A 15,789-nucleotide genomic window follows, 5' to 3' on the forward strand; every position below is an offset into this window, starting at 1 on the left:
ACTAATAATATACTATATGTTAACTAATGAATTTAAATAATTTTTTTAAAAAGTTAAAATGGAGTAAGTAATATGTAGTTAGAATTTTCCTAGTCTCTTTTTCATATATAAAATGAATATTAATTAATTACACCATAGCTATCTTTGCTTTCCTTGGAGAAATTGGAAAATTATTTATATAAAGAATAGCCAAAGGCGCCTGGGTGGCTCAGTGGGTTAAGCCTCTGCCTTCAGCTCAGGTCATGATCTCAGGGTCCTGGGATCGAGTCCCACGTCGGGCTCAAGAAAAAGTAGAAATTGGACCAGGTAAATTAATATTTGGATGCTTTCTGTGTGCAGAGGCAGATTTTCATATATCATCATGTTCATTTATGTTTAGAATTGTTTTAGAACTGACACATTATACTTGATGTGAATGTGAAAATATTATAACCTGTATCTTTGTGTCTTCCTGTCATAGTGAATTAAATTTCATATAAATATATAAAACATTGTGTTAACTTAATGTTCTGAATCTAACATTAATAGAAACTTAGTACATTTCCTTATTGTTGGATTAACAGTAGAATTAATTGCATAGATAAATTGCTAAGGTATAACTTTTGTTGGCTTGTTTGGGTCACCCATAACCAATTAAAGAATCCTGTGCACTTAAGATCTCTAATTAGTGAATAGAACCTTTGAAATTTTGGCAAAGATTTTTTTTTCTCCCTCTTCCTTGCCTACCCAAGAAAGTTTTATAAGCAGGTCTTTGTAAATGTGAAGGTTTTTAAAAATTACTCTATCATGCCTGGAAACTAATCCAGCTATGATTAAGGCAGATCTACTTGGTTTTTTTCCTGGATACATGATATATTCTTTTTCTTTTTTTTAAGATTTTATTTATTTATTTGACAGAGAGAGAGACACAGTGAGAGAGGGAACACAAGCAGGGAGTGGGAGAGGGAGAAGCAGGCTTCCCACCGAGCAGGGAGCCTGATGTGGGGCTGGATCCCAGGACCCTGGGATCATGACCTGAGCTGAAGGCAGACAGTTAACAACTGAGCCACCCAGGTGCCCCTACATGATTTATTCTTGATATAAACTGTTGATATAAGTAAGCTTCAACAGCTGGGGAGCATTCAGTGTGTCTAAAATGCCTTTTCTCTTTTTTAAAAAATAGATCTATCCAGAGAAAACCACCGAGAAGCAATTGCTAGGGTCATAAGGAAACTTCTTAGTGAGTACATATAAGATTTAACTTATTTTTACTAATAAATATTTAGGAATTTTATAGCATATGTGCTTTTACTCAACTTTGTTTAAATTCTAAATAGAGCAGCGTTTTTTTCCTTAACTAAGAGATTCTTAACTGATATATCTAGAGTCCTGTAGTAACTCAAAGTATTTAACCAAAATCCATTTTTTTCTGTTGTAGACCACATACTTAACAATTCAGAAGATGATACTAAGTCTTTGTTTCTTATCATAAAGGTACAATTGTCCTTTAATAGTTACATAATTATTAATGTGACTGGTTTTGATATGATGGCTTGTAAATATATAATTTGAAATTCTTTGAAACAGATTATTGGAGACCTCTTGCAGTTCCAAGGATCTCACAAACATGAATTTGACTCCCGTTGGAAAAGCTTTAACCTAGTAAAGAAATCAATGGAAAACCGGGTCAGTATTTTCACCTAAAAAACTCTGAATTCGTTTTTTAAAATGTGTATAATACTGAAATAGTCACTTGATTTAAGGATTATTCAGCATACAGAAGTTTCCCTGTAAGTAAAATAGATTTTCAAATACTATATCACGGTATAATCAAAAGAATGCTGGGAAAATGTTTATTCCTACAAACTCTTCTGTGAGTTTCCATTCCAGGACAGTGTCTGAACTCTTACTGGGAATTTAGAGTGTGGTAATGTGGCAGGCTGCCGCGTAAGAACTTGAGGGGATACAAGATAGGAGGAGTTGTCCACATGCATGGATTTAAAGCATCTCACTTTATGGAGATCTTAGAAAAATTGCCTCTTACCATTATCTTTGTGTCCAAGAGAAGTGGGTACTTCTGTGGAGTATAGTATTCTCAGGAGCATAGAAGAAGAATACTTATGCCAGCCATTTGATTCTGATAGCAAGTGTTCTTTAGGAAACTTTTATGGAAGCTGAGTCTAAAAAGGTTGTAGGAGTTTATTGTTTAGGCAAGGGTCACTGCATATTTTAAAGGGAATGGCATGTAAAAGGGCAGGGAGACATACAAACATGGCATATGTTAGGGAACAGTGGCTATAGGGCAGAAACAGCAGGTGACAACTGGGTCATTTATAGTTTGTTTTTTTCGTTTTTTTTTTTTTTTATATATATATATATTTTATTTATTTATTTGACAGAGGGAGATCACAAGTAGGCAGAGAATTAGGCAGAGAGAGAGAGGAGGAAGCAGGCTCCCCGCTGAGCAGAGAGCCCAATGCGGGGCTCGATCCTAGGACCCCCGGGATCATGACCTGAGCCAAAAGCAGAGGCTTTAACCCACTGAGCCAACCAGGCACCCCTGGGTTTGTTTTTTTTTTTTAAAGTTCATTTGTTTATTTAAGGAATCTCTAACCCCAAATAGGGCTGGAACTCAATGACCCTTAGACCCTAAGATCAAGAGTCGCATGCCTTTCCAACTGAGCCAGCCAGATGCCCACAGGTTGTTTATAGTTGTATCCCCAGAAAGTGCTCCAGTTTTATATTCAGCATGGAGGAGTCATTAAAGGTTCTGAAGTAGATCTGATTTGAATATTGGCTTATGCAATATTCAGTGACTTTTGAAAAGCTCCATCACCACTGAGGAAGAAAACAGCAGTAGGAGTTTGAGACTGGAAGCAGGGGAGGGTAGTTAAACTATCACAATAGTCTAGATAGAAAAACACAACCTGAATCAAGTCACTGGTGTTGGGATGGAAATAGATGTTTTGAAAAAGAAGACTTTGTAGAGACTTGATGGCTAGTGAGATAAAGGTGTGAAAGAGGAACAGTCTCTTAGTTCCAGGTATCTGCCTTCAGCGACTGGGTATAAGATTGGGTGGAAGGGGAGACCATTAAAGATAATTTTTAGAAAAGTAAAAGGTATATATTCTACAGTAAACATACACAGTTACCTGGAAAGGCTATTTATAAATATAACAGAGTCAAGCAATTTTCTTAGTTGTCTCTTTTTGTACTTTCGGTATTTGACGGAATAAGGACCAGCTCTGTTCCTCTCCCATGCATAGATACATTAATAAATTACCAGAGGAAAACGCGGTGTTGGTTGAGCTATTTAAAGGGGCTACTTCTACTATTAGCCATAAAATTAATTGAAATAGTATCTTTTAACGTAAGCCTGATCACTTTAGAATAAATGAAATACCTCCAGTACTCACCAGCCCAGTGTGAACCTCTATAGTTCAGTAAAAATTTGTCAGTAAGGATTCAGGGGAACCCATGGGTGCGGTCAATTAGGAACAATGTTGAGTGTCTTTGTTTTTTACTTTGTTTTTTAGCTCCATGGGAAAAAACAACATATCAGAGCCCTACTGATTGACAGAGTAATGTTGCAGCATGAGGTAAATCATGATGACTTTTTTAAATGACAGTTATCAAGATGAATATGTAATTATTTGTGTTACATCAGTTGAATGAACTTTTCAGTAAAAACTTAGAGATTTGATTTTTACATTGTTTTCTTTTTGTAGCTACGAACACTGACTGTTGAGGGTTGTGAATACAAACGGGTACATCAAGATATGATCCGAGATCTTCTTCGTTTATCTACAAGTTCATACAGTCAGGTAAGTCACATCCCCTCTGCACCCCTCCCCAGCCCCACTTCCCCATTTTACTACAGTGCAATCTAAATAGTCCCATTTCAAATACAAGGAAGTTTAAATAATTTATTGGAGGGGTGCCTGGGTGGCTCATTTGGTTGAGCGTCGAACTCCTGATTTCACCTCAGGTCTTGATCTTGGAGTCGTGAGTTCAAGCTTTGCATGGAACCTACTTAAAATAATAATAATAATAATTATTATTATTATTATTTATTGGCATAGAATGCACTTTTTAAATTACACATATTTTCAAGCTAATTTTAGTAGTCATTTTAAAACAATGTTTATTTTTACTGTTTGTTGTTCCTTCTCAAGTTTTTTTTTTTAAATGTAAAGTTGATAGGGGCGCCTTGATGGCTCAGTCATTAAGGGGCTGTCTTTGGCTCAGGTCATGATCCCAGGGTCCGGAATGGAGCCCACATCAGGCTCCCTGCTCAGCAGGAAGCCTGCTTCTCCCTCTGCCCACCTCCCTGCTTGTGTTCCCTCTTTCTTTGTCTTTCTCTCTGTCAAATAAATAAATAAAATCTTTTTAAAAAAATGCAAAGTTGATAGATAGCACAAGTGCAGTGTTGCTACAACTTAATCAGATCACATTGTGAAAGCCAGTCTGTGAAGGCTGTATGATTCTTTCTAGATGTTATGGTTGGATTTCAGCAACCTGCTACCATATGAATTATGGGGTCCATCCTTTAAGGAAGCAAAGGACCAAGAGATGATCTCTTCAAGCACAGAGAACTGGAAAAGCAAAATTCATGAATAGCTAATTATTCTGTCTTTAATAAATAATGTTAAGTTAGGACACAGTCTCTAACTCAAAGATTTCACCTAAAGGGTGTGAAATACGTACAGTGTGTTACTTTTACTATTTTTGGTTATTATGCATTATAATTTAGTTCATGGTTTATAATCTTATACTGAATCTTTTGTTTGGGTTCAAAACATATGGGCTCTGCTTACGGTTTGCATTGAAAAGGTGAAGTTCTGTGTTTTAGAAAGTCTTTGATTTTCTTTGCATAAATACAAGAGAAAATCTAACTCTTCTCATCAAACGTAATTTAGAATAGAAAGCTAAATAGTCTGATGATTATGTTACAGGACAAATGGATATCAGTTCTTTTCAGTCTCTCCTTTATCAAAATATTTGAACCTCTGTAACCTAAACCATGGTTGTGGTTGGTGGTAATATGCTTTTCCTTTTGGTAAAAAGATAATTATTTACTTATTTTTCTTAAGGTATGTACTTTAATATATTTTTCTGTTATAGCAATATTTAAATTATTTTATTTTTGGTAATTTCTTTAGAAACTTTTTGTTGTCTACTATATAATAAAAGTTCTTTGTTAATAATACTTTCTTCAGGTCAGAAATAAGGCTCAGCAAACATTTTTTGCTGCCTTGGGTGCATATAACTTCTGTTGCAGAGATATCATTCCCTTGGTTTTGGAGTTCTTACGGCCTGATAGACAAGATGTCACACAACAGCAGTTCAAGGTATAGGGTTCTTTGTTTTTTTGTTTTTGTTTTTGTTTTTTAATTATGAAAATTTTCAGATATACAGAAAGTTGAAAGGCTTTTACAGTAAATATCCATATATCTACCACTCAGATTCTGTATTTAATATTTTTATATATTTGTACATATAAATAAATACATTTGGATATATTTATCTACATCCATCTCATTTTTTTATGTATTTCAAAACAAATTGAAGACATCAGTGTCCTACACCTTTAAACATAGTCTTTTTTCCTCCCTATTATTTATTCTTCCTATGTATATGATTGACATTATGATGGGGAGAATATGTAGGCTGCAGTTTGACTTGAGCACCAGTGGATAAAGAGCCTAGCTGGCCTGTAGGAAAGGGGGCTGCAAAACCAAAAGGTTTAGAGTAATGAGAACAGCATATTGGAAGGCCTGAGACAGGAAGAAATATGTAAGTTTGAGCAACTGAATGAGAGCTTGTATGAGTAGAGCAGAGGAGGAAGGAGATGAATAAGATAAGGAAAATAATATATCTCACAGGGGTGTAGGAGGGTATAGGTGAAACATAATGCTTTTGCTATCAGATAGAAGTGGATTGATTGAAAGTGATTTAGGAGGGAGAATTGATGAGATTTTGTGGTTGAGTATGAATGAACTGAAAAAAGGAGGTATCAAAATTATTAAGGTTCTGGATTGTACAGTGGTTATTGGGTACATCAGAGGGAGAGAAAAGGGAGAATAGATGATGAATTTGTTTGGGTAAGTAATATATGAAGTATTTCCTATAAACTAAGAGGGGATGTCAAGTAGGTAGTTAGATACCATTTCACTCAACACCATTTCAGTGTGTGTTGATAATAATTGAAATCTTTGGGCACTGTAAGAGAGCCTAGGAGGAGAGTAAGAGGAGAAAGAGGACCGGGAGGCAAGTGTTGAGAAAACTCCATTAGGATCCCATGAAGAAGTAACCAAAAAGGGAAAGATCAGAAAGATACCAAGATACGAGGAGTATCTTCTGTAGAAGCCAAGGAGAGATCATTCCCTGAAAGAAGGGAGACTTAGCAGTATCATTTGATTTCTGGAGAGAGTTAAGATGACAACTAAACATGTTCTTGGAAGTTGTCTCGTAAGACAAGTCAGTAAACTATAGCTTGGGCTCAGTTGCTTGCTTTAGTGAGTAAAGTTGTGTCGGAACACAGCCACGTCCATTCATTTCTGTATTTGGTCTATGGCTGCTTTCGTGCTACAAGAGCGTTGATAAGGAGTTGGAACAGAGACCATATGGCCAACTATTTACTATTTGACCCTTTATAGAAAAAATTTTGGCCTCTGATGTAGATGTGTAATTCAAGAGTATTGTGGAATGTCTGACTCTTAGGGTAGTATGTTGTTGATCATGTTGGGAATGGTTTAAATGGACACAATCAAATTGGCCAAGTAAGATCAAAATTGAAAAAAAAAAAAAAGATCAAAATTGAAAAACGTCTGTTAGGTCAGTAAAATTGAAGTTACCAGTGATCTTATGAGAACCTGTAAAGAGAAGTAGAGAACACAATGGGTAATAAGCCAGATCAGAATTGAGTTATGGTGAATGTTTAAAAAATAACAAAATAGCTCTTTTCATTAAAATGGGGTGTCGTTCTGATTAATTGAGCCTTTATGAGTAAAAAGCATACGATATAGTTAAGTTAGCTAGTTTAAGAAAAACTTAAGAACACAATCAGATTTTAGAAATTATCCCAGATGCCCCTAAGATGCTAAAAGTGGCAAATGTTTGTGGCCCTTTTATTAACAATTGTAGTAGAAGAGAGTTGGAATGGAAGCTATATCCTTAAAAACAACAGCCTTAAATTTCTGTATTATTGTATTCATATTATTGTATTCATGCTCTTTGAGCTAACTCTTCATTAGATGACTTAGGGAAAATATTACTGGATGACAGTTAAATGTCGAGTTCAAGTTTCTGAAAGTAACCTGTTAAATGTGTGAGCCTATTTTACTAACCAGTATCAAGCACTTAAAGAATCAGTGTTTAGTACATTTAAAAAGATGTAAGTGAATTGGCTACAACTATACAGTGCCTCTTATCCCCTACATTAATTATTTTTACCTGCAGGGTGCCTTGTATTGTCTCCTTGGAAATCACAGTGGTGTATGTTTGGCAAACCTTCATGACTGGGACTGTATTGTACAGACGTGGCCAGCAATTGTTTCTTCCGGACTTAGCAAAGCGATGTCCCTGGAAAAGCCGTCAATCGTGAGACTGTTTGATGATCTTGCAGAAAAGATTCATCGGCAGTATGAAACAATTGGCTTGGATTTCGCAGTGAGCAAAACCATTTTTTTTTTTAATTCAAATTTTAGTGGAAATTAGTAATAGCTTTCTGTTTCCTATTTGTTCTTTAGTAATCACTGAATTTGGAGCATGGCCAGGAGAGAGCTGGGTTGTTTTCTACTAAGAGGCAAAAAAGGGCTACTACAGTGTTGCATTTACCATGATTATCTATATATCCATGGCTTCATTTTTCAAAGAGTTGATAATATTTTAGGAGGTCACTCTTACTAGCCAAAGTCATAAAAGTTTGACCATAAGGTTCATAATTTGTAGTGACAAAAATTAAAATTGGGTGATTTGACAAATGAGAAAGTGAAGAATACCTGTGTCAGTGATCCTTGTTTGGAGAGATGTAGCAGATGTGTATGTCCACATCTGTCACAACAGGATGGGTGAAAGTGGTATGAGTGCAAGTGAATTGCCCTCCTCTCTAAGGTAATTGTGTTTGACACCCATCCTTTGGTTTTAAAATAACTGCTCTAAACATACTCCTTTTCTATAAAACACAGTCCTGCTGTTTACAGCTGTCATTAGATAATGCTTTTTTTTGTTTGTTTTAGATTTTTATTAAGTAATCTCTACCTCCAAAGTGGGGCTCAAACTCACAACCCCAACCAAGATCAGGAGTCACATGCTTTTTGACTAGCCTGACAGGTGCCCCGTATTATGCTTTCTTTAAAAAAGATTTTTTGGGGGTGCCTGGGTGCCACAGTCAGTTAAGTGTCTTCCTTTGCCCAGGTTATGGTCCTGGGATTGAGCCCCACGTTGGGCTCCTGCTTAGTGGGGAGTCTGCTTTTCCCTCTCCCTCTGCACTCTCCCCCACCCCCACTCAGGTTCTGTCTCTATCATGCTCACTCGCTCTCTCTCACATAAGTGAATAAAATTTTTTTTTAAGGTTTTTTGGTGGGGAGCCTGGCTGAGAGCATGTGACTCTTGACCTTGAGGTTGTGAGTTTGAGCCCCATATTGGGTGTAGAGATTACTTTAAAAATTTTTTTTAAAAAATGTTTTTAACTAAACGTTTTTTTTTTAATGAGTTCATAATTCACATGACAAAAATCTCACCCTTACATAACACAGTAGTATATTGTATATTCACAATAGTATATGCCCTGGGCTCTGTAACCATTGCTCGGAAAGAAAGCCTGTACTGGGGAACAGTGACTCCCATTCCCCCAGCATCCCTAGACCCTGGAGATCACAAATCTACTTCCCTTATCTGTGAATTTGCCTATTATGGACATTTCGTATAAATGGAATCACGCAATAGGTGGTCTTTATATCTGGCTCCTCTCACACAACATAACGTTGTCAAGATTTCTCCATGTTCTGGCATGTGCCAGTACTTCATTTTGTGTCCTCTCTTTTCTTTTTTATAAGATTCCAAAGTCCTGTGTTGAAATAGCAGAATTACTTCAACAATCAAAAAACCCCTCCGCCAACCAGACAATGCTTAGTTCAGAAGAAATTAAAGAAGGACTTAAACGCCAACAAGAAAAGAATGCTGATGCCCTAAGGTAATTATGAATGCCTGCTTCTCAAGATAGATAGCATTATGGTTAGCAGGTTTTGAATATCTCTGAGATATAGATGTGCCATATTTACCTCATGAAATTTACACGTTGATTCTGAAAAAATATAAAACGTTAGGAGATCATTATTGTGAAGGTCCTGGATTGTCACTTTCAGCTACAGAAGTGGAATATACCATCTTAAAACTTGTCTTTTTTTTTTTTTTTTTTAAAGAGTTTATTTATTTATTTGACAGAGAGAGAGACCACAAGTAGGCAGAGGCAGGCAGAGAGAGAGGGGGAAGCAGGCTCCCTGCTGAGCAGAGAGCCCGATGCGGGGCTCGATCCCAGGACCCTGAGATCATGACCTGAGCCGAAGGCAGAGGCTTAACCCACTGAGCCACCCAGGTGCCCTTAAAACTTGTCTTAACAAAACTGGTTTTAGGGGCACCTGGGTGGCTCAGTTAGTTAAGAATCTGCCGTCAGCTCAGGCCATGATCCCAGGCTGCTGGGATGGAGCTCCTAGTGAGACTGACTGCTCAGCGGGGAGTCTGCTTCTTCCTCTCCCTCTGCCCTTAACACCCTGCGCTCTCTGTTCCCTGTGTGTGTGTCTCTCTTCTCAAATAAATAAATAAAATCTTTAAAAAAAAAGGAAGACTGACAACAACAACTGGTTTTAGGTTTTTGGAACCCAAGAAATTCCGTGCTTCAGTGATCGCACTCAAGCAGAAAGCCTTCCTAGCTTGCTTTTGTCTTTGCCTTGTGAATATACTTACTATTTTTTCCTAACATGTCTAGGTTAATTAATCTAGTTAATCTAGATTAAATCACAGATTTAATCTGTGAGTAGTACTTAATTAGTTAGAAGTGGTCTTACAGTTGATTACTTCTATAGACATGTTAGGAAAAAAATAATAAGCATATTCATAAGGCAAAAACAAAATCAAGCTAGGAAGCCTCCTGCTTGGGGCCAGTTGAGGTGCTCAGTGTATCTAGCAGTTTTTTTGTCTTCTCTCTGCCCTTCATGTTCTTTTCCCCACATCTCTCTTCACCAGTCTGCTCTCACTCATTAGAGGTGGAGTGCAAGATGGGGCTTGGTTCTCTCCAGGCCTTTTATAGTCTGGTGATGATGCATAAGAGGGGGGGTGAATTTGACTAGAATTTGAATTTCTGTTACATTATTTGGTGATCATCTTAACTACTGTATTAAAACAATACCTCACCTAAAGTGTTTGTTTTTATTGTGTGTTTTTTTTTTTAAGGAACTATGAAAATTTGGTAAACACTTTATTAGATGGTGTGGAGCAGAGAAATCTGTAAGTGCAATTTTTTTAAAATTCTCAAAGCTTTTACTTTAAATACTGTAGGAGGTTTCTACCCTGAAAGCCATGCATGGCTATATCTCAAAAAATTGTTGTCTGATTCATGAGTTTAGAAGAATGAGAGGTAAACTTTTGGGCTAATGGTAGGAGTGGTGCTCATCAGTAAACCTATATTAATTCTTAGAAAACTTTTAATATTTCAAATACAGTTTTCTTCTAAAAGTGGTTTTATAAGTGATACGTTTTGTGATTTTTTTTTTTTTTCTCCCTCCCCTTTTCAGGCCTTGGAAATTTGAACATATAGGCATTGGGCTTCTATCTCTACTTTTGAGAGATGACCGAGTGTTACCTCTTCGTGCCATACGTTTTTTTGTTGAGAATCTCAACCATGATGCAATTGTAGTTCGAAAGGTAGATACTTTATTGTAGCTATGGTCTTGAGTTCGAGAATTTCTGCCCACCTGAAGCCTTTAAAGTCTTCACAGGATATATTTAATAAATGCATTGAAGTGTGTTGATTCAGAATCTATCACTTGTTGGTTCAGAGATAATAATAATTCAGCAACCGGTATATGAGGACATGTTCAGGCACTATGCATTTCAACACTGGGGATACAGCAAGGAGCATGTTTATAGACTCAGGGGAAATCCTGACTTTGAAAAATTAAGGACAATTATGAAGTGTTACAGGAAGGGAAAGATACGTGAGGATACAACTTTTGGGTTTTATTCACAAAGTATTAGAGGTGGAGTGCAAGATGGGGCTAACCTAGCCTGGTGCATTAGAGAAAGACCTTTAAGATTCTAGGCTGAGATTTGAAGAATGAGCAGAATAAAGAAAGGATCAAAGTTTCTAGGCAGACTAGTTTGGATGAAAGTAAGAACTTGAATCAGTGACTTTCCAAGTTAGATTTAGCACTCACAAGGCTATGCTGCCAAATGTCAGCAGGTGAGGTAGTTAATGTGCTTTTAAAAGAAGTAGAATCCAGCTTCTGCTTTGTTCAAGGCAGGCAACAGCCATTCAAGAATTTTACATTGTTGACACATGTACTTTACGTGTTTCTTTTCTAGATGGCAATCTCAGCAGTGGCTGGTATTCTTAAACAGCTCAAAAGAACCCACAAAAAGTTGACCATCAGCCCCTATGAAATGAGTAAGTACTACCAAATGTGATTACTATGCTTCTCAGTCAAACTTGGAAAGCTTCTTTGAAATGTATAAATTTATAGTTCTGGAGCTCAAATATTTTTCTGTACCAAGTTTAGAAGTATAGAAGGATCTCAGCACACAAAGCATGAATATTATGAGGAAAAATAATTGACTCAGTGAAAACTAGTGATAAAAAGTATTTATACAACTAGATGGACTCTGAGACACCTGACTGGCTTAGAAGGAAGAGCATGCGACTCTTGGTCTTGCAGGTGTGTGTTCAAACTCCACATTAGGTGTAGAGATTACTAAAAATATAAATTAAAAAGAGGGACTGTGTCTTTATTATACATGTACCTTTTGCACACTCTCCACAAATATGTCTTCTACTTATCTCACCAACCAAGCAATTATAGTAGTTATTTATCAGATTGACTTTCAGAGACTTAAAATTCACAATAATTACCAGAGATCTTTATCATTAATACATCAGTATGTTAAGTGTTTCTCTCTGGGTGTAGGTTTAGAGGCAAGGTTAATTTTCTTCTTTATACCTTATTGTGTTATCAGATTTTCTGAATAGTAATCTAATCAGAATAGTGGTCAGAAAAAATAATGAACTAACTTGATTGGGGGGGCATGTCATTTTTATTCCTCTGGCTTCCACATTTTTTATCTCTGATAACTTCTGTGATACTCAAACAGCTATTTTCAGTCCACCCCTACCTCATACTCCCTTTGGGAGGGGAGTATAGCTATGCAACACCATCTTTATCTGGGAACACTATAAAATGGTGTTAACAAAATGTGGGAAAGCCTTTCATTATACGCCCTACCACTAATCTTATTTGCCTTTTTAGAGAGAGGAATCTCAAGCAGGCTCCACACCTGGTGCAGAACTGCATCTCAGGGCTCTGTTGGTCGCACAACCTGAGGTCGTGACCTGAGCCAAAATCGAGTCGGATGCTTAACCAACTGAGCCACTCACGTGCCCCTAATCCTGCTTTATCCTCACTGGAGACTCATTTGTAGTTCCCATATTAAATGAATGTTTAATGATTCCCCAAAAACATACATTATGTAGAAAGAATGTCAAAGTACATATGGTAAAATGTTAAAGTTTGGGGCTTCTGGGTGAAGAATATATGGGAATTCTTTGAGCTCTTTAAGCCTGAAATTAATTCAAATCTTAAGAGTTTTAACAAAATTAATCCTTTTAATTTTGGTGAAAGGAATGAAGTGTGGATCATACTTTTTTTTTTTTTTTTGCCCCAAATAATTATCCCATTCAAGAATTTTACATTGTTGATACATGTACTTTACGTGTTTCTTTTCTAGATGGCAATCTCAGCAGTGGCTGGTATTCTTTTTTTTTTTTTTTAAGATTTTATTTATTTATTTGACAGAGAGAGGGGGAAGCAGCCTCCCCACTGAGCAGAGAGCCCGATGTGGGACTCGATCCCAGGACCCTGAGATCATGACCCGAGCCGAAGGCAGCGGCTCAACCCACTGAGCCACCCAGGCGCCCCAATGTGGCTGGTATTCTTAAACAGCTCAAAAGAAGTCATACATATGGGTCTTGCCTTGAACAGATTTTGATAAACTTGTTATAAAGACAAAGTCAAACCAATACTATTGATTGAAAGTTGAGAGCAATTATTGCATGCATATTTTTAAGTTTATCAAATGTAATTGTCTTTTCCTTAAGGTGGATATTCTAAACCTACCCAAATTCTTGCTGGGGATAGGCCTGATAATCATTGGTTGCATTATGATAGCAAAAGTATACCAAGAACCAAAAAAGAATGGGAGTCAAGCTGCTTTGTGGAAAAAACTCACTGGGGATACTACACCTGGCCTCGGTAAGTTGCAAATTGCATCTTCTTATTAAACAGCTTATCTTTGATGTAATTTGTTTTATCATTTTGGATTTGTGGAGAGGTTCAGAGACACTCGAAGCAGATGTGGAGGACCCTGCCACCAAAAACCCACAATCTGTAGCTTTTTTCTTCTTCCTCTTCCTCTTTTTCTTCTGTTCCTGCCAGTGCTACACCTCAGTCTTACCTCATTCTTTGTATTTCCACTGAAACCCTTAGACTTTTTATTTCCACCATTACACATTTAAGGAGTTTGTGAATAGCTGCTCTAAATTATATGCTTACCTATCAGTATTGCCTATGCCTACACCAGCCCAGAAAAATGCTTGCTTGTCTCACTGTTGACTCCAATCACTTACGTCACTAGGACACAGCAGCTGATTAGAGTTCATTAAAAGTGCCTTCTAATGCTTTCTCTCCATGAGGCTCTCCTTTTTTTTTTTATATATATATTATAAATATAAACTCTTTGTAGGAATATGGTTGTTTACGCTGGTGTGGAAGAGCAGCCTAAGCTTGGCAGAAGCAGGGAGGATTTGACAGAGGTAAGCATTCCATTTTCGCTATCTGTAAACACTTAATCATGGTTCACATGCATCTTACTTTTGGCCTCTGATTTATTTCAAACAGAAGTCATGGTTTTTCCCCCAGTCAGTATATTTCAGGATAGCACTGGGTAAATACTGGTAAATGTGTACTCCCTTTCTCCACCCCCTTTATCTGCCTACCCCCTGAATTCTGTTTGGTCCAATTGGCACAGGTCTTTGTATTTAAGGTTGCTCATGTACTGCCCCACTTTTCCTGGGTCCTGCTTTATATAGTCATCTGCATGTTTCTCGTATGCGTTCTATATGGTAACAAGCTTCTTGAGGGCAGAGATTGGGTTTTGTTGCTTGTTGTTGCTGTTGGCTTTTAGTTTTTTATTGCATATAAACGATGAGCACTCAGTAAACAGATGTTTGAAGATTAAAGTCGAAACTCCTTAGTTGTCAATAAAGTTTATTTCTTTACCATTTTAAAAGTTAAGGACTTTTAGTGTCTTTCTCAGTAAACTTAGTAACATAGCTTTTTATTTTATTTATGTGTGTATTAACTTTTAAGTAAGCTCTATGCCGTATGTGGGCCTTGAACTTATGACCCTGAGATCAAAAGTCATATGCTGTACTGACTGAACCAGCCAGGTACCCCTAGCACTTATTTTCTAATTCAACAAAGTTTACCTTTTAACTTCTGATGTTTTATAAATATAGAAATAATTTGTTGGGGTTTACAGTTTAGATTATTTTCCTCAATTATACACCAGATGGCACAATGGTACTGTCTTTATGTACCATCTTCAAGCAGACTGTTTGTGGGTTTTAATTCAGTTTGAGAAAGGGAATTCAAACTTGAAGATCTGAAGGAAAACTTTCAACTGTTATGGATTTAGCATTTTTAGGAGAAATTTTTGTTGTCAAAAGCCTCTATGAGAAGTAAAAATTCTTATAACACCCTACTGTTGATAATCAAAACTTCACAGTAGAATTTTGATGTTTCAGAATCATGTTTTTAAATAGATCTTAAACCCTGAATGTTGTTTTTTTTTTTAACTTTATAGGCTGAACAGATTATATTTGATCATTTTTCTGATCCTAAATTTGTTGAACAGTTAATTACTTTTCTATCTTTAGAAGACAGAAAAGGAAAAGATAAGTTTAATCCTCGCCGTTTTTGCCTCTTTAAGGTAAATATGTTATTTAATATTCCTCTTCATAAAGCTTACTGACTATCAGTTTGTTGGTGCATAAGTTTTAAAGTCAAAGTTTGAGTTTGGTTAAGTGTTGTCTTCATCTAAAATGGCTGTGAAAGTTATGCCAATCAGATTGATCTTAGCTTAAGATCTAGGACTTTTTAAGAAAAAGAAGCTTTTTTTTTTTTAAGATTTTATTTATTTATTTGACACAGATAGAGAGATCACAAGTAGGCAGGAGAGGCAGGCAAAGAGAGAGGGGAAGCAGGATCCCGGCTGAGCAGAGAGCCCAATGCTCGATCCCAGGACCCTGAGATCATGACCTGAGCCGAAGGCAGAGGCTTTAACCCACTGCGCCACCCAGGCACCCCAAGAAAAAGAAGCTTTTTCGTATTTAGCTCTAATATTTATAATTAGCAATAGAAGAAAACCCAACAAGACTATATGCATTTGAGTTTTTTGAGGTGTGTGAAATTTAAGGTCAAAAAGATTATTAATTGTGATCTCATTGATTATATTTTACTGTGATATAACAGTATTTTT

At 36.7% G+C, this 15,789-nt stretch overlaps 1 protein-coding gene across 2 annotated transcripts in view; it reads left to right on the plus strand.

Annotated features, from left to right (window-relative positions):
* The window catches only part of PSME4 (proteasome activator subunit 4), a 112,175-nt gene that overhangs the window by 69,617 nt on the left and 26,769 nt on the right, over positions 1-15,789 (plus strand). For both annotated transcript variants that reach the window (XM_032877782.1, XM_032877783.1), the window contains 14 exons: positions 1,163-1,219; positions 1,418-1,473; positions 1,567-1,665; positions 3,516-3,578; positions 3,708-3,803; positions 5,199-5,330; positions 7,441-7,650; positions 9,039-9,175; positions 10,432-10,485; positions 10,773-10,902; positions 11,563-11,644; positions 13,349-13,502; positions 13,993-14,062; positions 15,115-15,240. In XM_032877782.1, the coding sequence (XP_032733673.1) occupies positions 1,163-1,219; positions 1,418-1,473; positions 1,567-1,665; positions 3,516-3,578; positions 3,708-3,803; positions 5,199-5,330; positions 7,441-7,650; positions 9,039-9,175; positions 10,432-10,485; positions 10,773-10,902; positions 11,563-11,644; positions 13,349-13,502; positions 13,993-14,062; positions 15,115-15,240 (1,466 nt within the window). The remainder of the gene's footprint in view (positions 1-1,162; positions 1,220-1,417; positions 1,474-1,566; positions 1,666-3,515; positions 3,579-3,707; positions 3,804-5,198; positions 5,331-7,440; positions 7,651-9,038; positions 9,176-10,431; positions 10,486-10,772; positions 10,903-11,562; positions 11,645-13,348; positions 13,503-13,992; positions 14,063-15,114; positions 15,241-15,789) is intronic.

Source organism: Lontra canadensis, unplaced genomic scaffold (genome assembly GCF_010015895.1).
Source record: "Lontra canadensis isolate GAN:19392208 unplaced genomic scaffold, GSC_riverotter_1.0 scaffold61, whole genome shotgun sequence".
NCBI classification, from domain to species: domain Eukaryota; kingdom Metazoa; phylum Chordata; class Mammalia; order Carnivora; family Mustelidae; genus Lontra; species Lontra canadensis.